This window comes from Podarcis raffonei, chromosome 3, assembly GCF_027172205.1.
Source record: "Podarcis raffonei isolate rPodRaf1 chromosome 3, rPodRaf1.pri, whole genome shotgun sequence".
Lineage (NCBI taxonomy): Eukaryota > Metazoa > Chordata > Lepidosauria > Squamata > Lacertidae > Podarcis > Podarcis raffonei.
Genome location: NC_070604.1, coordinates 54048834 through 54074732, shown reverse-complemented (window position 1 = coordinate 54074732; position 25899 = coordinate 54048834). Strand labels below are relative to the sequence as shown.

At 42.3% G+C, this 25899-nt stretch overlaps 1 protein-coding gene across 1 annotated transcript in view; it reads left to right on the top strand.

The window, feature by feature from the left end:
• The window catches only part of LAMA4 (laminin subunit alpha 4), a 73306-nt gene that overhangs the window by 39020 nt on the left and 8387 nt on the right, over positions 1–25899 (top strand). Inside the window, exons 10-29 of the mRNA XM_053381706.1 lie at positions 792–959; positions 1786–1979; positions 2962–3078; positions 3698–3846; positions 5007–5148; positions 6372–6468; positions 7561–7674; positions 8574–8759; positions 9382–9521; positions 13754–13927; positions 14525–14667; positions 15935–16097; positions 16312–16439; positions 17061–17232; positions 17751–17882; positions 18487–18629; positions 20064–20202; positions 21711–21848; positions 23130–23263; positions 24262–24423. Of these exons, the coding sequence (XP_053237681.1) occupies positions 792–959; positions 1786–1979; positions 2962–3078; positions 3698–3846; positions 5007–5148; positions 6372–6468; positions 7561–7674; positions 8574–8759; positions 9382–9521; positions 13754–13927; positions 14525–14667; positions 15935–16097; positions 16312–16439; positions 17061–17232; positions 17751–17882; positions 18487–18629; positions 20064–20202; positions 21711–21848; positions 23130–23263; positions 24262–24423 (2935 nt within the window). The remainder of the gene's footprint in view (positions 1–791; positions 960–1785; positions 1980–2961; positions 3079–3697; positions 3847–5006; positions 5149–6371; positions 6469–7560; positions 7675–8573; positions 8760–9381; positions 9522–13753; positions 13928–14524; positions 14668–15934; positions 16098–16311; positions 16440–17060; positions 17233–17750; positions 17883–18486; positions 18630–20063; positions 20203–21710; positions 21849–23129; positions 23264–24261; positions 24424–25899) is intronic.

The window sequence follows — 25899 nt, the reverse complement described above, 5'->3', positions numbered from 1 at the left end:
CAGCAGTCCACCAGAATGTTGTGGTTTGTTACTTTCAAACATGGGGGGAAATGCCCAAGTCCTGTCTAGACAACTCTTAGCAAACATAAGTATTTTGACTGAGATCTTTGAGATCATTATGTCTATGTAGCCATCAAAATACCAGTTGTTGGTGTCCCCCCCCAACTTTTATTATTACGTTATCAGAATAAAAACAGGAGAACTAGCTCTGAGTTTCTGAAAGAATAGTACAGTCATTTGGGGCTGAAAAAGAAACAACCTGCAAAAAAGAATTTAGAGCTGTTTTCCATTTGTAACCAAATACAATAGATGTTGAATTATTAAATCTTCCTGCTGCCCTGGGACTTATAAAACTGCTATTTATTCATACTAGCTTATTGATCAAGAGAGATAGCATAAAAGCAGCCCCCTGAAATCATTGCAACTGTGTACAAAAGAGGCACAAGTTCCATGCCACTGGTGTATCATGAGGTGTTTGCTGCTAACTACAAATTCTGCATAATGCAATGTTCTTATAAATGCAGGTTTGCAATTCTAGAAAACGAGTTGTTACCAACAAATGGTTTTTGCGTCTGGCCACAAGGCTGTTTCTACAATGCAGAGAAAGAGAACCACATGGGCACAAGAGTTGGGTACCCTGAAGGACCTCAGGGGGAAGGGACTATAAACATATCAATAAAGATATGAAACATTCAGGGTCTTGTCAGAAACCTATGATTCAAGGGGGCTTGTGTAGTTAGTTGTTCAATCACAATTCATTATTGCTTTATCTGCCTGGGGTTTGTTCACAGAAGTCAGCAGCAAGGTGGAATACTATGGCATTGAACATGACCTGAGGCCTGAGGATATCATTCAGAAGCTCAAGGCAGCAGAAGAAATGGTGAAGGACATCAAACGTCGCAAGCCATTCACTATTCAGATACCACTTGCATACGAAGAATCTGATGCAGCACAAGAGTGTGAGTTTTCCATCTGTCAAGACAGTGTGATGTGGCATTGGAAAAGCACAGTTGCATATTGAAATACATACTCACAGATCTTTATGAGTGTCAGCCATGATGGCACCAATTAATTCAAAATCATGTGCAATTCATATAAAAGAGTACAGTCGTATCTTGGATCCCAAATGCCCTGGAACCCGGACGTTTTGGCTCCCAAACGCCGCAAACCCGGAAGTGATTGTTCCAGTTTGCAAACATTCTTTTGGAACTTGAATGTCCGACGGGGCTTCCGCGGCTTCTGATTGGTTGCAGGAGCTTCAAAGTTCACACTTTTCTGAATTTTGCAATGCAATTCTCCAGCCATGTAATGTGCACAATAATGTAAAGTGCATATAAAAGCATATATTCATCAAAAAAATATTTTAAAATGCATTCTATGGGGGGGTTTATGCAGAAATGTGTACATTAGGCAAAATTGCATCCAGAATATATAGAAATAAAAATACTTTATTGTCACTGTACCACTTGTTTACAGTGAGATTAAACGAGCCCCCCTCCCCCCCCACAATCTCTCAGTCCTTGTTACACTCTGTGTGCTGTCGTACGACCACCAACCCCGAATATAGTTTATTAGGATAAATTTGTCCTGAAATGCTAATGAATTTTTACAATTAAAAAGATAGTAATTGCAAACAGATATGGAAATGTGAAGAACTGAACTGAAATGAGAAAATGAAAGAAATTGGCAACAGTTTGTTCATCCCTAACCATGTGTGGCTAGACTTGCTGCAGAAACCAAGAGTAAGGCCATTCACAATGGTTAACCAGCTTTATCTTCTCTTAGTGCTAAAAGAAGTGGAAAAGTGGAGACAGACATACAATGAAACCAGATCTCTGATTCCTGTCGTTTTGGACCAGCTTGGGGATTACAACACCAAGCTTGCAGATTTGCAGAAGGCCCTGGACCAGGCTGTTGATGACATTAAGAAAGCAGAAGCTAGAAATAAAGAAAGCACCGCCACATTCCGAAGGCAGGAGGTACCATGCAGTATATTGCACTGTGAATCTGTGAAGAACATTCCCCTCCTCCTGCCCTGATTAGGAGAGTGGAAAGAGAGGATGGTGATTTCAGGAATTGTTTCTTTTCCCAGCATGATTCCAAAATCTGCTCCAGAGATTGGAGTAAACCACAAGCAGATTTAAGGGTCACGCCCCCCTGCGTGGACAGAGGGGAGGGAGGGGAAGTACAGCTAGAGGTCCTTGCACTGGTGGAACTGTTTAACTGGATGCTGCCCTATGCGTTTTGTTGCTGCCATGTTTGGCTGCAGAAAAGATCATATACAAAATGGGTTTCTCTTGATATGAAATGTACAAAGCCCTGGCTATAAATGTGCACTTCTTTGCCCTGGTCTTTGAAAATTGAAGAACAGATTTTGGTGTCCTTCCTGTAAGGTGTTGCAAGGTATCGTTTTTTTATTGTGTTTATTGTGTTTTCACATCATGTAACCTGCCCTGGGACTTTCTGGTTAAGGGCGGGTAAGTAAAACTACTATTGCTACTACTGTACTACAGTGAGGCTAGTAACAACTCAGGAAAATACACCACCTACCTTTCTTCCCAATCCACTGCTTTCTCAATCTGCTTTTTCTATATTTCAAGTCTTTTCTCAGAAATTGCCTAAGATATATTAACTGTTTCAAGTCTTGTTTCAGAAAGTCATGTGTGTCGCTCATGGCAGCGTTACTGAATGACTAAAAACAGACTGTGCAAAAGTGACCTGCCTCAATAGGGGTCAATTAAACTAGCTATTATCTTCTCTCTTTTAAAATTCCACTTTTCTTAATTCAGAACCTCCTAATAACTTCAGCTTCCAAATTTTAATTGGATGACAGAAGTCCAGCAGTGCATTTTTAGGATAGATCAAGGCAACTAACCCAAAAGAACATAATAAATGTATTCAACATTTCTGGGAGCTTATTCATTCATTCATTCATTCATTCATTCATCTATTTTCTCACAGAAGCAACAAGAAGTAGTGGAGGCACAGATTAACAGTGTCAACAGTACCCTGCTGCAGGCAAGAGATATTTTAGATGTACCACAGCAACTCAACTTGGAACTGACCGAGGCAATCAAGGTAACATCCTTGTGAATGACACATTCCTCACTGACCTTAATCAGAGTTAAGGCGTTGCATCAGCACCAGCGTTTCCCATAGTTAACACCAGTGCTTTTTTCTTTAAAAATGTTAGGGGTACTCTTTTTCCTACTCATATTGAAATACTGCCCCTCAATGAGGCCAAACTTAGATTCACAAAACGTTTAGGGGTATGCGTCCCCCCAGAAAAACACACTGGTTAACACTAGCCAGTTTTTCTTTTCAAGTGTTTGCTAACCAGCTTCAAATATTGACTAAGAGTAACTTCCCCCATAGCATTAATCATGGTCAACAGCAATGCCCAGAAGCAGCTCACCAGATGGGGCAGAGTCACTGCACTACCTTCCTAGTTAGTGGGGTGCTGTTGCTTAAAGGGTGGGAGAGGAGGGGCAATGGGGATGCTGGTGCTGTGCAAATGTACTGGCAAAGCCCATCCAATGCTCCTTCTAGTACATTTGTACCATGCCAACCTCCCTACCGCCATACCTCTTTCTCTCCTGGTAAGTATTAACAACACACCTGCTGGGAAAATAGTATCAATTTCTAGAAATATTAACCTTGAATTACTTTTCCCCACTCTGTACTCTCATTTGAACAGAATGCATCAGGGTTCTATGCAGAAATAGATGGAGCTAAAATACAGCTACAGGACAAACTGGCCAACCTCTCAAGGTTTGATGGTGATTTGGTGCAAAGGGCCATGGAATATGCACAAGAGCTTGGTGTTCTTGCAGATCAGCTAGACAGGTAAACTGCCATCAGTTAATATATATTAATATATCATATTAACTGTGCTCTATAAATCAAACAAATGAGCACAATTCAGCCAGCAGCCTAGTTTGCTACCATGGCTTCATGTGACTCCACAAGTATGTAGGCTCCCAGAGAGGGGTTTGCTGCCATTTTGGTCATTTTGCTCCTGATGTGCTGTCTCCAAGACTTGTCCTGGATTTTACAAACCTTGTGGTTTGTCCATAAGTCCAGGTTCCAGCAACATACTCATGGCTTAGTTCAGCGTGGTGCAGCAGCAAAGTGACTGGGGAGAAGCAGCTATTGCCTCTTCTCCCAAATCTTGTGTATTCATGCTAAGCCATGATTTGCCTGACTGTGATGTGTAAACCAGTACAATGTGAAGTGCATTTCAGCCTTATGGAACAGAATTAAATGTGTGGTTTACTCTCCCACTGAAAACAATGGAACTTAAAAGTGCTTTGCTTTAGCTGGATTGTGTTCAATGTTCATAAAAGGATTGGCTGGTTGGGAGGAAAGTAGAATATAGCAATACAGTAATTGTACTTTGCATTATAGTCTTTTCACCACTGTGTTATGCATACCAGCTCTCAACATAGGGTCCAACTAGATGATCAAATCCACCATTGTATTTTTCTTTCCTTCAAAGCAGCTGTTTAGAAATAGTCATCACACAGTTTTCAGTGAATACCCATTTCACTTTCCAAACCATAAAAAGTCCAATTCTTTTCTAAAGTGAGTTTGCTGCGCTATAACAAAAGTCCTTTAATCCACTTTAACTGTGCAGACGTAAAGTTCCAGTGTGCAGATGAATCCCTTCTGCAAAATCATGACAGTCTGGAGGTAGGTTTAGTATTTTTATTGCAAATAATGGGTTTCAAAAAGGTAGGCATATTTCCAATCCCTGTTCATGGACAGATTTAGCAGCAGGTTATGCAACTGATACTGCAGCTGACTTGTGCAATGGTGACAGCTGAGCTGCTGGGGAGATCTGTACTCACCTTTTAGCATGTGCATGTGCCATTACTGAGGACTAAATATGTGCAGAAGACCACTGTCTCTCAATTACCTGATTCAACTCTGGCAAATACTCACCTGTTTTCACCTGTCAGTAATTCAGATTATTATTGTTATTATTATTTTCTCCTTTGCTGTAGGACGTTGCATGGTGTTGATACAAATGGATTAGTCCAAAAAGCATTAAATGCTTCCAATGTTCATGAAAATATCATTAATTACATTCACGAAGCCGAACAAATCTCTACCTTGGCATTAAACACTACAGAGCGGGTCAGTGATGTAAGTAGCAGCATTATAAACCCTGATCTATGCTCCATGACCCTTGTATCATTGGGATGAAGCAATATTTCCAGCGCCTGCTGAAAACTCTTGTATAGAATTTTTCACATGTAATGTCTAATTATTAGGCTGCATACAAAACACACCAGAAATCATGTGAATGTTATTTTCCATAACTATTGCCCAGATCATCAAATGAGAGGAAATACATTTCAGTTGCAGTCTCTGGTATAATTCATTTTGGAGCCATTTTCTAATTTTTACTGCAACAATTGCATAATTTCTGTATACTTGCAAAAGTTACAATAGGCTAGATTCAGAGCACCCATGAGTGGAACCTTGGTTGCAGGATGCCTTTGCTGGGCAAAGTGGAGTTAGAGACTTTTTGCCAATTTCCCATCCAGCCCCTTTAAAAGTAAAGGGCCAAACCACATGTCACATTCAAGCTCCCAATGTAAATTTTGTTTAGTAAAATCAGCTGTATGGGCTGCCTGATTTGGATATGGCTGTGTCAAAGGGGAAGGGGCGGCCTGAGTCTTACTCACCTCCTCCGAATTCAGATCACTTACCTTAAACTGCTATTAGACATGAGACTCAGCTATACAACTGCAAATAAAAAATTTTAATGTGCCGTAAAGTGCAATAAACAAAAGTGACACTAGATGGCCACAGTGAGCTATGCTAAATTCAATGTGTTTTTCAAAACTTTTTTAAAAAGCATTTTCATAACATGTTTTATATGTGGAAGCTGTACACCAGCTCCTTCGGCCAATAAAGCGAGATGAGCACCACAACCCCAGAGTCGGTCACGACTGGACTGGACCCTTTACCTTTACCTTTACCTTTAGATTCCACCATGGTTATGGGCTTAATAACAATTTGTGCTTCATAACCTTCCACTATCTGTTGCAGAAATTACGAGAAAGAGAGAAAATGAAGGGAGGAGGCTTTTTGGTTGTGGCTCTATGCCTGTGGAATTCTCTCCCTAGGGAGATACGTGTAATATCTCTCTATTGAAATGAAACCCTTTTTTATTTCAAATCGAGTTTTATTTTAACTGCTCCTTTTTTAGTGTCGTTTTTAAATGTTTGGGTTGGGTCATAGTTTTGACATAAGCTGCCTTTGGGGGAGGGGTTGCTCTGAAAAGGTGGCATAGAAATCCTGAACATGAAAAGAAATAAATGAGGTTTTATTCTGACTCTCTTTCTAAAATGAATTTGTAGGCTGTTGTTGGAATTGGCACCCAGATCACTTACCATAAAGAAGAAAGCAAAAAAGTTCTCAATCAAGCCAGTGATCAGGAACAGACGGCACATACTAGTAAATATAATCCTGTCTCTTGATTTGGACATTTCTCTGGAAGTATAATAGCTCTGCATATGGAAAGGGAGCATCATGAAGAATGAAAAATGTTGACAGGAGAGAATTAATCATTATATCCCACTGAGAATTCTGTAGTTCAAAAGCTTGTCTATTTTCAGTAGAACAGAAGCTGGTCTAATAAACACTCATTACTTTATCCATTTTGTATCTCTTGTTCTCTGGGACCTGCAGTGCAACAAATGTCTGTACAATTACCAGGCCATATAGAAGATTTACAGGATGCTGGTACTTCTTTTTCTGAAACTTAAAACTATGGAAATTACTGCTTTTAATCTGTCAGAAGCAAATGCTTTTCACATTTGTAGTGCACTATTTTTCTAATGTAAATGTACTGTCACCTAGCTCAAGAGAATACCATCTGCCAAATTCTTTTTAAGAGGTCCCTGAAGACAATTCAGTATTCCATCAGGAATTGTTGCTGGGCACTGACAAGGAGACTATTCAGAAAGCGAGACTACCTAAATGTGTGTCATTAAATAATTCCTAATTAAATATTGTCGTGATTAGCACCAGTTATATTTACGGTGGAGTGCCTTTTTTGATAAAATTAATACTAAGACTAGATGTAGACTGTTTACAATGATAAGCCACAGTGAGCATTGAGCTTGCATGCTTCCACATCCTATTCTGGAATTGCCACAAGAAAGAGTTTAGAAACTTTGCTGCCTTTTAAGACTAACCACAGCTTGTGGTGACATCCAAATTTAGGCAAACTGTGGTTAGTCATGAACTGTGGTTAATTGGGAAAAGCTGACTTCAAACCATGGGTTATGAACCTCACTTGTTTTCACTAACCATAGTTAAAATTACCACAGGCATTGGATATAGCACTAAAACTGTGGTTAATCTGAAATGAAAGCAGAAGCATTTGATCTCATTGTCAAAGCTGCACTGGAAGAGGGGAGGAAGGAAACCACATGAGACTTATTGCGGTTCATCCTGATAACATGATTTAGCACATGTGTGAATTGGGTCTTGAGTCCTCCATAGTGGTAAAACTGTTCCTTACATTTTATTTCTCCTTTACAGATTATTTAGCTGTTGCCGACGCAGGTCGCCGTGTTAATGGAACTGTTGCCAGAAAGAATAATTGGAAAAGCTATTTGCTGAAAGTCATTTCAAAAATACAGATGTCAGAACAAGGTCAGGAGATAAATACTGAAAAACTTAATCTTGTGAAACTGATTGAAGATGAAATTTATACTAAAATTCCCCTTAGCGATTATGTCAGGAAGGATTCAAATCAAAATCCTACTTTTGCTGATTCCTTTTAATAGTTGAATCACAAAATTGCCTTCAGATTTGTTGTGTTTGTTGGATCTTCTCCATAAAGGTAATTCTTAATTCTATTTACAATTAATTTTGGCAATCTCTGCAATGTTCAAAAGGGTTAAGCATGGTGCAAGGCTGCCAAGTTACCTAGATAATAAAATACATTTTAGTGCCCATGCAGAAATACCTCTGAATGCCTACATAGCAAATAGTTGGCATAAGTTATTTAGAACAAACTGAAAATCACATATAATGTAGCAAAACATCTCTGTCCATCCTGACTCACACCTCTGTTTTCAGTGTGTGTGAGTGTCTGCAAGGGGAGACAGAGTTGTATCCTATGGTAGCTTTGCTGTAATAGAAAGTATAGAAAAATAGGAAGTTGCCTTGAACTGAACTTGAACTTGTTGTCAGTATTGGCTGACAGCAGCTTTGTAGGATTTCAGGCGGGGGTAACTCCCAGCCCTTGCTGGAGAAACACGGGGGACCTCTTGCATGCAAATCAGAACATCTAACACCACTAAAATATTTTCCCTTGGGTGAATTGAGGCAGCGAATTTTTGCCATTTCTCTCTTCACTACCTGCATCCCTCTCTACCATATCTTGTTCTGTTCTTGGTTTCCCCACCCCAGCCTCCACCCCAGTCCTCAGGTTCAAATTTTTAGTGATTTCTTACTATAGAGAATTCCCCCTTCCCTCTGTCATTACAGTGTATCTATCCTATCTATTGGCTATTAAGAGTCATTTTTTGCTTTTGTTCTTTTAACAGATAATGCAAGACAACGTCTGAACCAGTTGAAAGTCATTACAGATCAAGCTCTAGATACTGCTGCAGCAGTAACACAGACTACTAATCCAATGGCTGAGAATGTGAGCAAATGGTCCCAAGACCTGAAGAACTTTAAGCCTGAAAGAGCAGCCTATGAACGTGCCACAGTCACAACAAGGGATACAGGTACAGTGATGGGAAACACTAGTATGCAGAATGAGTACCAAAATTGGTGGGATCTCGGGGGGCTGTACCCTCTCAACCCCACAAGGTTTTTTGGGGGGGTTGCGAAGAGAAAAGAGAAGAGATATAATGTATAAATTGTTATAGTGGACAAATCTTGCTTGTAACAAAGAGTAAAGAGCCACTGCTATTTAATAATATTATTCATAGATACATAGATAGATAGATAGATAGATAGATAGATAGATAGAGTGGTACCTTGGGTTACAAACACCTCAGGTTACAAACACTTCGGGTTAAAGACTCTGCTAACCCAGAAGTAGTACCTCGGGTTAAGAACATTACCTCAGGATGAGAACAGAAATTGCGTGCGGGAGGCCCCATTAGCTAAAGTGGTACTTCAGGTTAAGAACAGTTTCAGGTTAAGAACAGACCTCCAGAACAAATTAAGTTTGTAACCAGAGGTACCACTGTATAGATATAGCAGTGCTTCTTCTTCACTCCTTGCTACAAGTAAGATTTTCTTGTGTTTGTGAGTTGAAGTTTAGAAAAATGTACACAGAATTCTTCACAGAATGGAATTATTACTTTCTCCCCCACCCTCTTCTTTCCTTTTCCATGATAGTGAAGAGTCTCACAGAAGTTGTCCCCCAGCTGCTAGATAAGCTGCGGACAGTGGAACAGAAGTGGCCCGCAAACAATGTCTCCGCCAGCATTCAAAGGGTCAGGGAGCTCATTGCACAGACAAGGAGTGTAGCCAACAAGGTAAAGAGGCTGCTGGAAACTTTATGTGTTCAAATAATATATTGGGCTTTTTATTACAAACATCTCCTAAATTTAAACTTGGTGTTCAGTTATATCATCTGAGCTGGATGACCCTTGGCAATATAGCAACTGTTAACAGTTAACTGTTAACTGAATGGTAGGTAAAAGGTAAAGGTAAAAAACCCCTGGACAGTTAAGTCCAGTCAAAGGCAACTATGGGGTGTGGCGCTCATCTCGCTTTCAGGCCAAGGGAGCCAGCATTTGTCCACAGACAGCTTTCCGGGTCATGTGGCCAGCATGACTAAACCGCTTCTGGTGCAATGGAACACCATGACAGAAGTCAGAGTGCACGGAAATGCTGTTTACTTTCCCGCCACAGTGGTACCTATTTATCTACTTGCACTGGCATGCTTTCAGACTGCTAGGTTGGAAGGAGCTGGGACAGAGCAATGGGAACTCACCCATCACAGGAATTCAAACCCCTGACCTTCTGATCAGCAAGCCCAAGAGGCTCAGTGGTTTAGACCACAGCGCCACCCGCATCCCTCCTGAATGGTAGAATAGTGTTGGTACTATGCTAATGTTTACTACTACATAATTCCTGAACTCTAGGAAACCTCCAGGATGCCCAGAGCTGGAGGGCAGCATCAGGAGACTATTGCCCTCATGTGATTTTTATTTGTTTTCCAAGGCATCTGGCTGACCACTTTGGAAAAACAGGATGCTGACCCACATAGACCTTTGATCTGGTTTCGTGGGGCCTTTCTTGTGTTCCAGCTTCATGACAAATTATTTTGTTTGTGTGTGTAGGTGTAGGGTCATATTTGACTAAGTCATACTCAAAGTTAGACACACTAGAATTAATGGACATGGCTAACTATTAATGTCAATGGGTCTACTCTGAGTATGAGTTTGCCAAATGGGTCTAAAGCTCTTCTGTTACACCTTTATCAGAGTGGCAGTGTTAGAAAAAAATGTTTTCAAAAAGACATTTAAATCTGCAGATTGAAACCCATCACAGTGTTTTCCATCCACTTTTATTTGTTTAAGGATTTATTTCCCACATATAAATTAAGGAATTATATGTGCAGCTAACAAGACAAAAAAAATGCTGCATGGTAAACATTAAAATGAATTCTGATGAATAAATGAATACTTTGGGGTGGGTGTCCTCACATTCATTACAGTCTTACACTAATGCAGCTCCACTGCATATATTTTACACCTGAAGTACATGAGTGTGAGACCAAAATGCAGCCCTCTTACATTCAAAGCAAAATACTAATTGCTTTTAATGATATAAATGGCATTGGATATATATTTTTTCATTTTAGAAAATTTCACAGGGCTGGATATCCAGACTTCTCATGAGCAAAGTTTTGCTAACAAATACCCTCACTGGATGAAGGAGAGGGTTTCCCTTGATTTCTCTTTCTTCCTTCTGCACCCCCTAGGAAAGCTAATCCAGAGGGTTGGGGGACCCTCCAGAACAAATGGGAGATGGTCTGGGGGCTGCAGGAAGAACAGAGAATCAGCGAAAATTGCTTTCTCTTCCCTCACCCCCTTCCATATGCAGGCAGTCTACTGGATTGCAGTCCTATCTACAAACAGAAGACCTTTCATTCATGGAAAACCATGTCTGGATCCATCCCATAGTTTATTAATCATCTCAAATACTATTTTACACCTCTGACTGTGGAATAGTGCATTCAAATGAATTACCGTATTTTTCGCACGATTGGACGCACCGGACCATAGGGCGCACCTAGTTTTTTGGGGGGGAAATAAAGGAAAAAAAATTTCCCTTTATTTCCCCCCCAAAAGCAGGTCAGGGAAACAGAACCAGGTCGAGGAACAGCGGGATAGTGGCGCTGCGCCTCCCTGCTGTCCCCCGAGCTTGTGGGGCTGGCTGATGTCTGCCTGGCACGCGGGGCACTCTGCTTCAGGGCGCCCCGCCCGCCGGGCGGCAGGCTGCTATCCGCAGCTTGGGGAGCCTTGCGGGGAACTCCTGCAGGGCTCCCCACGCTGCGGATGTCTGCCAGGCGCGAGGGGCGCTCTGATTCAGGGCGCCCCGCCCGCCTGGCGGCAGGCTGCTATCCGCAGCTTGGGGAGCCTTGCAGGGAACTCCTGCAGGGCTCCCCACGCTGCGGATGTCGGCCCGGCGCAAGGGGCGCTCTGATTCAGGGCGCCCCGCCCGCTGGGCGGCAGGCTGCTATCCGCAGCTTGGGGAGCCTTGCGGGGAACTCCTGCAGGGCTCCCCATGCTGCGGATGTCTGCCCGGCGCGAGGGGCGCTCTGATTCAGGGCGCCCCGCCCGCTGGGCGGCAGGCTGCTATCCGCAGCGTGGGGAGCCTTGCGGGGAACTCCTGCAGGGCTCCCCACGCTGCGGATGTCGGCCCGGCGCAAGGGGCGCTCTGATTCAGGGCGCCCCGCCCGCTGGGCGGCAGGCTGCTATCCGCAGCTTGGGGAGCCTTGCGGGGAACTCCTGCAGGGCTCCCCACGCTGCGGATGTCTGCCCGGCGCGAGGGGCGCTCTGATTCAGGGCGCCCCGCCCGCCGGGCGGCAGGCTGCTATCCGCAGCTTGGGGAGCCTTGCGGGGAACTCCTGCAGGGCTCCCCACGCTGCGGATGTCTGCCAGGCGCGAGGGGCGCTCTGATTCAGGGCGCCCCGCCCGCCTGGCGGCAGGCTGCTATCCGCAGCTTGGGGAGCCTTGCAGGGAACTCCTGCAGGGCTCCCCACGCTGCGGATGTCGGCCCGGCGCAAGGGGCGCTCTGATTCAGGGCGCCCCGCCCGCTGGGCGGCAGGCTGCTATCCGCAGCTTGGGGAGCCTTGCGGGGAACTCCTGCAGGGCTCCCCACGCTGCGGATGTCTGCCCGGCGCGAGGGGCGCTCTGATTCAGGGCGCCCCGCCCGCCGGGCGGCAGGCTGCTATCCGCAGCTTGGGGAGCCTTGCGGGGAACTCCTGCAGGGCTCCCCATGCTGCGGATGTCGGCCCGGCGCGAGGGGCGCTCTGGTTCAGGGCGCCCCGCCCGCTGGGCGGCAGGCTGCTATCCGCAGCGTGGGGAGCCTTGCGGGGAACTCCTGCAGGGCTCCCCATGCTGCGGATGTCGGCCCGGCGCAAGGGGCGCTCTGATTCAGGGCGCCCCGCCCGCTGGGCGGCAGGCTGCTATCCGCAGCTTGGGGAGCCTTGCGGGGAACTCCTGCAGGGCTCCCCACGCTGCGGATGTCTGCCCGGCGCGAGGGGCGCTCTGATTCAGGGCGCCCCGCCCGCCGGGCGGCAGGCTGCTATCCGCAGCTTGGGGAGCCTTGCGGGGAACTCCTGCAGGGCTCCCCATGCTGCGGATGTCGGCCCGGCGCGAGGGGCGCTCTGGTTCAGGGCGCCCCGCCCGCCGGGCGGCAGGCTGCTATCCGCAGCGTGGGGAGCCTTGCGGGGAACTCCTGCAGGGCTCCCCACCCTGCGGATGTGTTCCCGAAGCGCCAGGCGCTCTGCTTTCAGGGCGCCCGACGCTCCAGGAAGCAGGCTGCTATCCGCAGCCTAGACATCCCTGCGGGACCTCCCGCAGGGTTGCCTAGGCTGCGGATGTGTTCCCGAAGCGCCGGGCGCTCTGCTTTCAGGGCGCCCGACGCTCCGGGAAGCAGGCTGCTATCCGCAGCCTAGACACGGCTAGCGGAGCGCTAATCCCGAAGCTTGGGGCTGCGGAGCTCAGCGCGCCCCAAGCTTCCGGGTGCCGGCAAGGTCTAGACGGCTAGCGGAGACCTTGCCGGCACCCAGAAGCTTGGGGCGCGCTGAGCTCCGCACGCCCCAAGCTTCGGGATTAATGCAGCGCTCCGCTAGCCGTGGGAGAGCTGGGTCTCCCACGGCTAGCGGATAGCTTCCTGAAGCCTGGCGAGCGAGAGGGGTCGGTGCGCACTGACCCCTCTCACTTTCCAGGCTTCAGCGAAAGCCTGCATTCGCTCCATAGGACGCACACACATTTTCCCTTGCTTTTTAGGAGGGAAAAAGTGCGTCCTATGGTGCGAAAAATACGGTAATGAATGATTTACATTTTCTAGTTTATTTTAGTTGTTAATCTCTCCCCACACCCTCAAAACACGTGAGCCACCAAACCAGATGCAGTTCATTAACTATGTATCATGCTGTTATAAGGTGTAACTGTTGCCTGTGATTTTTGCAAACTGTCCATAAACTATGTCTCTAAGGTTAGCATAAAATCTAACACATTTTATCTTCTAGGTTCAAGTCTCAATGTCATTTGATGGTCAATCTGCTGTTGAAGTCAATCCCCAAACAAACATGGAAGACTTAAAGGCTTTCACATCTTTGAGTTTATACATGATGCTTCATAAGGACAATGCAGAGCGGACAACACCTCAGGATCAGTTTATTCTGTATCTAGGAAATAAAAATGTAAGCATCATTTAATTGTTCTCATAGAAAATGCACTGTTTTATGAATTGTGTGATTTAGGATTTTTCATAAGTATGGTTCTATTTTTTAATGAGATTTTCATAGCAGCATGAACAAAATTATTGATTTTTCGAACATCCTGTGAACAGATTCTCTTTCCATATTCTTCATTATGCACTTCAGTCTCTTCAAATAGCAAATTACATCATCTACTATGGTGTGATACTGAGCTTCCACATTTCCAATCAACTCTCCACAGACATTGAATATATTGAGGAAATGACTCCACTTTAGCTTTTAAGGTTCACATTCAATGAGCAGTAGATTGCTTGCAGTATATACATCAAGTGCTCCAGTTCAAAGATAAAGAGTGCTTATTTGCCTATTGACTGTAAGAGTTTGTGGTTTTCCTAGCAAACAATAATGGCCTCCCTTGTGCCCCCAGAAATCTTGTAGTCACATTCAGTAGCAAAAGATGTCCTAAAGGCTGCATTACAAATTCATAAAAGACATCTCTGAATACTCTGCTGAACCAAATGTGTTGTCTGTAGCATATCTTGAAACCATTGTGACTGTCTATTTTCATTCCTTCTCTAGACAAAAAATTACCTGGGTCTTGCAATTAAGAATGACAACTTAGTATACATTTATAATTTGGGTAGCGGTGATGTGGAGATACCGCTAGACTCCAAGCCAGTCAGCTCCTGGCCTGCCTACTTCAGCCTTGTTAAAATAGAGAGGTAATATGATCTTGATCTGCTACATGTTTAATGTGGTTGGATGGGTTGAATAGAATGGAGATGAGATGGGAAACATTGTTTTAAAAAAACTTACATTGTGGAGTAATGCTTAAGGTGTTAATTGTACCTTTTGAACAAACTGATAAGATGGCAATCACCCCTTAATTATCATGAGCACTTACTGCTTCGGTACAACTGTCCCCAAGGGAGGAGAAAGAAAGTAAGTTTGGAAAAGTTTCCATTCCTTTTTCTGATCACTACATATGCTAAAAAGTGGGGGGGGGGACATTCATCCTGATTTGCTTGTGGCTTGTATAAGCACCTTCCCTTTAATTCATTCATTCATCCAATACTTTTCAATGCATCACCATTACCAGGCCTAGCCTGGCCTGATCTTAATATCTGTTCCAAAGAGATTGAAGTCTTGTTTGCATAAACCAGATTCAGACTTTATCTCATGTTTGTTAACATAGTTTGCTACATCCACAACCCACTATCCCAAGATTACACCCCTTGTCTATATGTACATCAAAGGTGAGGGTGCTAACCACCTTGTGTCAATGAGAGATTACTTATGTTCCTTTATGCAATTGTGCCCAGAGATGATGACCAATCTACTATTGTATTTCATCATCTATGGAAGTAAATAAATGGCAAAACAGTCATACCGCATATTACATCCACTTCAGGTTGCGTGTTTTTGTCTTGCATCCCACAGCAGCCCAGAAGTACTGGAATGGGTTACTTCCGGGTTTCGGCACTCATGCATGCAAATGCACATGCACAGAAGCACCAAATTGCACCGCGCACCTACACAGACGCAGTGCTTCAAGTTGCAGGCTTTTCACTTTACGGACGAGCCTCTGGAACAAATCATGTCCACTGCAGTTAAAACCACTAATCTCGCTGCAGATTGCTTCTTTCTTTTTTTTTGTCTCATAAGCAGCTTGGAGGTTGAATTGGGTTTTCAGGTGTTAGGCTTACTCGTAGTATCTGAGAGGAAGACCACTTCTGAATATTCTGAAATGATTTTTCTTCCTATAGAACTACAACTCTTCATTTCCAAAGAAACAACATGATCTAGAATCTGTAGTTTAGCTCTTCCTTTCAAAGTCTAGAATTTCAGACAACTGTTGCTTTTGCTGCTGACTTCAAAAATATAAACTTAAACTTTACTTTTTGTTTTTGATTGTTTAACAAGTCTTTTGTAATTCAGCTAGCGAACATGACCTTGGGTCCAATTTCTCACCCTACTCTTCTTCAATAGGATTGGGAAGCATGGCAAAGTGTTTCTAACTGTACCAAGTCTTAGCAGCACAGCTGAGGAAAAGTTTATCAAAAAGGGAGAAGTCCCTGGTGATGATGCGCTGTTGAATCTGGAACCTAAAAATACAGTTTTCTATGTTGGTGGAGTGCCTCCAGATTTTAAGGTAAGCAAAACAGGATGGAATAATTATTAAGTTGGCACCTTTATCTTGGAAATACCTTTGTAGACAGCTGGTTTGTAATGTATTAAACAAATAAGATTTTTATGTTGTCACCTAAGTCTACCCTACAAAAAGCCTTTTTACAGATGCAGATTGTCTCACTATCTCATTTGGCATTGACTTGAACATAATCTATTTTGCTTCCTTCTCTCTACAGCTCCCTGCAACCTTGGCTCTGCCTGGATTCACGGGCTGTTTGGAGCTTGCAACTCTGAATGATGATGTCATCAGTTTGTACAATTTCAAAAATATCTATAACGTCACTAAATCAGTACCCTGTGCCAGGTAGGGTGAACTGTATTCACTGTACTTCTCATGATGGAATGGATTTAGCTATATTGCATTTAGCCTAGTGGCCTGGTCACACATGTATCTACTTTGCTTGATTAAGCATTGCAAGTTAGCAGGCATTAATGTATACCTCTCATCAGCCATTAGTTCAGTAGACATCACTTCCTGTCCAGCATTTCTGAGACCCCTGTCTATATAAATAGGAACATGGGCACACACCTTATACTGAGTCAAACCATTGGTCCATCTTGCTCAGTAACAGACTAGCAGAGGATCTCCAGGGTTTCAGGCAGGGAACATTCCCACCCCTACCTGGAGATGCTAGGATAGAACTTGGGACCTTCTGCATGCAAACCGGATGCTCTACCAAGCAAAAATAATACAAACAAGCAAAAATAATACAAACACTCCCAGTAAATTTTACATAAGGTAGCACTTTAAGTAAACAATTTTACTGAATAATAATGCCTTGGCATTGACTATATTTTGTTCAGGCCAACAACCTCATTTCCGGAGTTCCCTTTCAGTATTGCTTCCATAATGATCTTTCTAGGTTGGAGAATGTAGGCCTTCAAGCTTCTGATTTTTCTTCGCCTCTTTTCCTGTCCACCCTAGGAATAAGCTGGCCTTTACACAGAGCCGGGCTGTCAACTATTTCTTTGATGGCTCTGGCTATGCTTTGGTGAAGAATATTGAGAGAAGAGGGAGGTTTGGCTTGGTGACGCGCTTTGATGTGGAAGTTCGGACACCAACAGATAATGGACTTCTCCTCCTGATGGTTAATGGAGTAAGTGAAAAGAAAAGAAAAGAAAAATCCTAAAAGTCTTATTTTTCATTTTACTGATGCCTAATAATTCCTAGTTTCCAATAAAAATCATAGTAGGGTCATCCTTGGTCTTGGCATTTATCTGGTAAACTCATAGAAAAATGAAAGGTTGAAGATATTAACATGCCTACAACCATTAGTTGCTCTGGCTGAGATGTCATCTAAGCAAAGAGAAGCTTGTTTAAGAACATAAATAGATGGTTGTTGTGAGTAGAAAAACACATCCACTTGTGCAAGATTGTCTCCTTCTATTGCAGTACCTACACCCAACATTATGCTGTTCCAAAAGGTCGGTGAAGTGGACAGGAGAGGGTGTTGTTGCATAAAGGGAACTACGCTCGTGCCTCACTTACATCTATAAATTTAAAGTAATAGGCAGTTGTGCCATATACTGACAAACAATTTGTGAAACCTTATAAATACCTGAAATACAAATCCTCTCAGATAAATCTTACTGGTTTTGTGTGTCTGTTGTGCAGAGTATGTTCTTCAGCCTAGAGATGCAGAATGGGTACCTATATCTACAGTATGACTTTGGCTTCCCCGGTGGCCCTATGATTCTTGACGATCATTTGAAGAAAGCTCTGATTAATGATGCAAAATTCCATGAGGTATATTGTTGTTGACTTTCTGAAATTTGCTTTTATTTTTATTTTTTATAGTTAATGTATCGCCTCAGTATTATTATCACTATAGTTATCTCCCTTAGGTGTTTTACACAGAAAGACAAGGTGTAATAATAAGAAATAAGTAAATAACTATAGATTATTGAGCAAAATAATGCAAGATATTATATTAAGTACCAAAAACCTTTATTGAGTGGGAAATAACACAGTTTTCAAGAACAGGTTGAGTGAAGTGGCAACAAACTCTCTGAAAGAGATAGTGACAATGAAACTGCAAATTGAGTATGTCTTCTTAACTACAGTTGCCAGGTAAGAACCAAGTAAGAACTCTGAGCCTTGTTTCTTTAGAAATAGGATCTTCTGAACACAAAACATATGCTTTAACCACTGCCCCAATGGGCCCTCTCCAGTCCACCAAAGTTACTAAATATATCTGCAAAACAATTACAAATGAACAGTAAACAGACAATAAAGTGTCTTTCTCTATTTTAAAAGCCCTCTTATTTTACAAACTTTTAATGAATCTTTCTAAGATGTAGTTATGTACTATATTTACTGTGGTTTTTAACACCCTTTTTTCGAATTTCAGATATCTGTTATATACCACAATTCCAAGAAAATGATCTTGTTGGTGGATAGGAGACATATCAGAAGTGTGGAAAACGAGAAGCAAAGCATGCCCTTTACTGATATCTATATAGGAGGGGCTCCTCCTGAGATTTTAAAATCTAGGTTGGTTTATAATCCACATTCAATCACCATTAATGTTTCAGTAATTTCTCATTTTATATGTTGCAATGAATTTACTGCACCCACATTGCTAAATTAAAACGTGTAACCCTGTGAGGAAAAGTTTTTATCCAATAGAACAAATTATATATGTAGGCATATTGTTTTGCAAACATTGTATATTTCATTATTTATTTAAAATATTTATACCCTGCCTTTTGGAGCAAGCCCTCACAAAGTGGTTTACAATTTGAAAAAAGCAAGAAAGAATAAACCTAAGATATAGCAGTGCTATTAACAGTGCTATTTTCTAGAAAAAGAGGTGCCAGAACTCACCTTATTCTCTTAGAAGGGCAATGGTACCCACCTGAAAGGTGCCAGAACCCACCTGAGAGATGCTGTAACTGAGTTCCAGCTGAAAAAAGCCCTGATTAAAAGCATTTAAAATGGGCCAGCAATAAGACTACAAGAAAGCTTAGTAAAAAAAATTAAGAATAGTATTTGGGGTCTGTTAAAAGGCCACAAGAGGCAGGGCTCTGAAGTTTGCAGGGAAAGGAATTCTGCAGGTGTGGGACCACCACTGAAAATGCCCTGTCAGTGATACTTACCAACCTGCTTGCCCTTAGTGAGAGGCCAGGCAAGTTCTTGCTGGCACCATCATAATAGGAACAATTGCTATTTCCAGATACATCACCGCAGCATTTAAGGTATGTTGATAGAGTAGGACTAGTGATTATCTTACTGCATTTCAGCCTTCATAGACTTCCCTAAGACAATTAATGTTCTACAATGTACCAATGAATTTAACATGAGTTTGACCAAACTGCGGGAGGAGTGGAAGACAGGAGTGCCTGGCATGCTCTGGTCCATGGAGTCACGAAGAGTCAGACATGACTAAACGACTAAACAACAACAATAGCGTTCCAATGTGGTGTATCTAACCAGCAAGTTGTTCTCTGGCAGGAACTGAGATGAATGAATGAATGAATGAATGAATAGACTTTATTTGCGTAGCCAACAGGCCATAGCATCAAAGGACAAACACCGACAAAAATACATTACGAATATAGTTACCATAAAATCTTATGACCTATTAAAACCCTAGGTAGAAGCTGGATTATCATTCATCCATGACCCTCTGTCCCATGGGCGGCGGCCTTTTCTCTGGTAGATTGTTCCAGGTCGGTTAGGTGGAACTGAGATGAGAATGGAAAGGTGATTGGAGGAAGGGGGAAGTAATAAAAGTGCTCTCCCCTTTTGACCATCCTGCAAGTGGCAATGGACTACTCCCTGCATCAAACCACTGCTTACATCTCAGGCAGAACCTAGTAGAATGGACATTCCTCACACAATATTTCTGTACCTATGACTGTGCATGCTGTGATTCTGTGTAAGCGGTTAACTGGTTCCCTCTGAACAAACATTGTGTCTTCACAGTAGTATGAGCTCACACCTAGCCACCGCCACAGGCTTTAGAGGCTGCATGAAAGGCTTCCAGTTCCAAAAGAAGGACTTCAACTTGTTAGAGGAACCAGGAACTCTAGGAATTGGCTATGGATGCCCAGAAGAATCACTTGTAAGTATGGTACATAGATCTTCTGTTTGTGTTTTTCAACATTTATATATTCTGATATTTTCCCCTATATCTACTGAGTTTTTCCTCAATTTTTAAAGTGCAAAGCATTACTATTTATCTCCCCATCTGCTTATGATACTTAGGGGGTAGGAACAGATGATGTTCTCAAAACAATACACACACACAAAATAAATTACATTCATTTAGAGTACAGAAATGGAAATGTAGTGCTCCTTATGTTATGGAATGTGGAAATTAAATTTGAATTTTTTAAAAAACCAGTGTGGTAGGCCTCCAACACTATGCACCCACTAAGAAATATGAAAGCTTAATAAATCTTTCTAGGCTTACTTCAGAAGACATATTTTAAACTAGCTTTTAATCTTCAGATTTGCATACTTGGCATAAACAAGTAAAGTACAAAAATGTATGATGCCAAACAGCAGAATTTCAGCTGCAGAATTTTGTTGAAACCAGAGGAGCCCCTGATGTAAAAATTGAACATAAATATGAGGGCAATTTCTCTCCATCAAGTAAAATTTCAGTCCCAAACAACTGACTTGTAGAATTATGAGTTGTATCTAATATTAGTCCCATGCAGTGTAGACCCACTGAAATGAATGGACATGACTAACTAAGGTTCATTAATTTCAATAGGTCTAAGGCTAAGAAGTAAACCCTACACAAATCTAGAGTGGAGTCCCTAAGGTGGTTGGATGGCATCTTGTATGCCTCCTTCCAGCAACTCCTGCAGCCAAGCTGGTGCCAAATATATTCTGCTTTCATTTGGACCACAACAGCAAGGCTGGGGGGGTGGTCTTGTCATCTGGGCATCCCAGGACCTCCCTACTCACAGCTTAGGGAAGTCATTCTGGTGCTGCTAACACAGCAGTTTGACTTCATCCCCAGAGGCACGCTCCATTGTCTCTTGAGATGGATGGATACCAGCAACAACCCTATGAGCAGGATTCAACTAATGAGTCCCAACAGCAGGTGCCCTGTGCAAGAACTAACACAATAGCTCTTAAAGGTCCCAGCCTTCTCCAGTAGTCTCCTGGAGCCTTGGGCATTTTGCAGTCAGAAAACAGCAGTGCCACATCCTGGAGGTGGGGGTGTCCTGCACTGGCAGGTTTATCTGAGAGTGCTTCTTGCGCTGGCACTGTGTGGCCTTCAGTTCTGCTTCAGAGCCCTTGCTTTCATCCCTGACAATGGGGGATCTATTTCCAGGCCATAACACAGAAGTTCCAAGAGGGGGAGAGTATCATCCAAACAGTCCCTTTCTTCCACTTGAGACACAGTTCATGAAGTACTGCTCAACAGCACTTTAAAGTTCCCATGTAATAAGAGTTTGCAATATCCTGTAGCAATGACATGTGAAGCACAGGGGTTGCTGGACTTTTATGAACATGAAAACTTACCCACCTGTGGCCTTCATATTCTGTTTCTTCTATTGTTATTTAAATAATAATAATCTACGACTACCTCTGTTCTGTTTGTTTGGTGAGCAGATGTCCCGCAAAGCATATTTCAATGGAGAAAGCTACATTGCATCCAGCCAGAAAATCTCCCCCTTTAATGGATTTGAAGGTGGCTTTAATTTCCGAACGTTACAGCCCAATGGACTGCTCTTCTATTGTAGTGAAGGAGTAAGTAGACTTTCCCCATTAAATATAATAAAAACCTGTGTTGTTTTTAAAGAAAATGTTATTTCTAAATAGCTTTGTCAGTAAATATATTTCAGGGCAGCCTATGGGCTGAATGGCAGTGTCAATGACCCAGAGAAACTTGCTCAAAATAAAGTCCCATTGAGATTAGTGGAACATTATTCTTATTTCAGTGGACCTTAGTGCAACCAGCTTTTGCTAAATTGGGGCCAAAGTATTAAATTCTCCCTGAGACCTGACAGTGAGTGCAAATGTGAATGTCCTGTACATAAAATCTGAGATAGTACTTTTACAACTGTAGTTTAACTTTGGATGGAATTTATTTGTGGTCAGTAAATATCACCACTTTCAGACTTTTAAATGGTGGTGTTAAAAAATAAATAATCAGTGTGCGTAGGTCTGGGTGACTGATGCTAAAAAATCAGCTGATCACCCAGAAGCCCAGTTCTCTGTGTGAATTTCTTTAAGTAACTTTTCACAACTTTTCACAAACTACCTTGCACATTCAGATTCGGTTAGAAGATTTGGCATAATAGTTGTTCAAAGAGGAAATGGCACCAGTCCAGATGAATTTGTTTATTTTAAGCATTTACATCCAGCTGCCTTTCCAAGGCAACTTACATAAAACGCAATGAGCAGGTTAAACAAGACATATCAAACCATAATAAAAAAATATGCATCAACGAATTTACAGCAGTGGGTGACAAATCAGCTGCAAAAGGCACTCTGGAATAAATAGGTATTGCATCATTTATGAAGAAGCAGAGTAGAAAGTGCAATTTCAAACCCCCTCTGAAATGCCAATCCAGAGCCCTGGGACAATTGCATTAAAGGAGCCACTTCTTGTTGCAGAGGTGGCCCTTCTCCTACCAAAGGAGAATTTCTGCCTAATTCTCAACATGGTACATCTGAACAGCAGTTGTGAATCTCTGAAAGACTGTTAGGGTGGGGGGACTGTGAGCACATATGCAGAACTTTTATGTCCTTTTGGATCCCAGCCAAGAAAATGACCTCATTTCTCTCTCCACCCCACCCTCGCCATCTTTTTTTAAAATGCTATGATAGGGAAAATGCTTAAGCACTTAGAGACAAAACAGGTGTGTTTACAACATGAGGTTTTTTAACCCCTCAATGCATTCACAAACATCACATCCCGTCCATTTTGGTTCTATCTCAGTACGCTTACTTTGCTCAACTACATTACAAGAATTATTACTAACCATTATTTGACTTGTGGGTCCAATGTTTTTCTCTGTGTTTCAGTCAGATGTGTTCTCTATTTCCTTGGAGAAGGGAGCTGTTGTTTTAAATGCTAAAGGAGTCAAAGTTCAGGCAAAAGAAAGATCTTATAATGATGGCAAAGCCCATTTTGTCATTACATCCGCCTCACCAGAAAGGTAAAACTATTTTTAAAAACTATTTTTGTTTCGATGCACTTATTACACTCACAGTTCATCACTCTACTTGGATATATTTATTAGAATAAAAAAATGCACACTGATACATTCCACACTAATATCTTCTTTAAGAAGGTCAGCATGGAATAGATGTATCCCAAAACTAGTAGGAACACCCTAGCTCAGCAGAAGAGTATTACAATTTTTTTATTTAACACAATTAATAAAAAACTCAGGTCCAGGGTAGCGTTGTACCTCCAGATGTTGCTGAACTATAACTCCCATGATCCCTGGGCATATGCCCATGTTTGCCGAGGCTGATGGGACTTGTAGTTCAGCAATATGTGGAGGCCCAAAGGCACATGAAATAGGACAATATTCTGAATATGCAGCATAGGTTTTAAATGCCTCGTATATCTTTGCGACATTGAAACTGGCAAGATGCTGTGTGGCAGTCCTGCCATGTTAGATCTGTCTCCCTCCCACAACAGCAGCCCAGTGGTCACACACAAAGATTGAAATATCAGTACGAAAGGAATGAGTGGCGACATGGCATCTGCATGCTTTTTATTCAGCCATATCAAAACAATGTCACTCACATCCCTGCCACATGAAATATTATAAAAACTCAATGGCTTTTCAGTTTCTGCATTTCCTTTGTTTGCAATGCTGCTGTAAGCATAGTGTTATAGTTAGGAGTGCACTGTTACAATGATTTACAGTACAATCCCACCTATCTCTACTCAGAAGTAAGTCCAATTAAATTCAGCGAGGCTTGCTCCCAGGTATTGCAGTTAAGATGTGTGTGACTTTAGTATTTCCAGGGGTTTTACTGAGCTGCCTCTCATTTCTGAGCATACTCGTGGTTTGATGGTGCCACCTAGTGACTCGTTCATCAAGTTCAACATCACCGAAATGGCTACGTTGCTTGGGTAATATATATTATCGCATGCTAAATTTAAAAGACTCCGTGTAAGGTGCATTATTTTGTTCTGCAGACTTGAGCTTTTGGTAGATGAAGAAAAGAAAAGTGTAGATAATTCAGCATATGAAAGTGAGGAAAAGCCAGTGAGCACCAAGAAATTCTACTTTGGTGGATCTCCCATCACTACTGAGTTTGCCAACTTCACCGGGTGTATAAGCAACGCTTATTTCACAAGGTAAGTGCATTTCTGCTTGTAAATTTGCTACTTGATGCATTTCTATACCACCGTTAATCCATCCTAGGGCAGTTTAAAACAAAAATAAAAGCAATTATAGCACAATAATAACAACAAACTAAAACACCATACCATGAACCACCAGCATTTGAGTATGTCAATTACAGCTGGTCTCATCTCATAGCCTAGTATATCCTAATGGCCTGGATGATTCTATCAGGCCTATGATGACACTGAAACCCCATTAATTCATACTCTATGTACCTCCAAGGCTAGAGAGTTGCTTAAAAGAGAGTGCTACTACTACAGACCTCCCTGTCTTGCATCACAGTGAGTTAAGCTCATTGGTGGGATGATGAAAAGGGGCAGCCCTATAGATAGCAGCCCAAGCAAGCTGGTATAGAGATGTTCCTTCAGGTATCTGGGTCCCAAACTCCTCCTGATGGGTATATGGTTATTCTTAATGTTACCAATTTTTTTGTGTCATGAAAAACATATTTTCTGTTTCAGGTCTTTGGGGCCTGCAGACCTAATGGGATGTCTTTTCCCAGGACTGCATTGGTTTTGTTTGTTTTGTTTTGATAGGTGTTGACTCTATGGTTGTGTGATATGTTGATATGTAGTATTTCCATGTAAGGGTGTATACTGCTCTGATAACTATTGAGTACAACCCCGGGGCATCTTAGCTACAGAGGTGCAAAGAGAAGTTTCTGCCACAGAAGCTAAATTAATATCGTCTGCTAGGAAACAAGATAAGAGAACAACAGTTACCCACTTGTTGTCAAACCTGCTTCAGATTCAATTACTGCCTTAAGGCAAAGGCTCAATGATCCTAGGACAGCCCTGTATACCCCATACAAGGAGCCAGGAGCTGTGTTGCACAGAAGAGAGAAAAATCAGATTCACCTGTGTCAATAGCAGCTTCTGCTGCATAGGCTCTCTGAGGATGTGATCATGTCTTTTGATAATAGAATTTGGATCTTGATACATCTTTTGAGTTATATGATAACTAAAAAAGAATAAATGAATCTGTTTTTCCTCGCAATGTTTTCAGTGTTAATGTCATTGCTGAAACCAGGCTCAAAGGATTGAGCAGTTATCCTCTTAATATTGGCCATTTTACCTAATGCTGTATTTAAATTGTTTGGTACCCACCAAGAACCTTCTAGGATGGGACAGGATTTTAAAATGTAATGAGTGCATTAAAAAATATGCTACTGAGATAAGCTGCTGGAATACTTCAATAAAGTCAATTGTTGATTGCCTGCAGTTTTAAAAGGTTAGCAAAGTCTCCGATCTACAACCATACACTCTTATGTTTCCGCTTTTCCCTTGAGGATGAAAGGCGATCTAGATCGTATATCCCATTTATATTTCCATTTGCAGTCATTTACACACTAACAAACAGACATACAGCCACTCAGTTTGAAATATAATACAAAAATTATATGAATGATGCAGCAAAGCTTGGCTGTA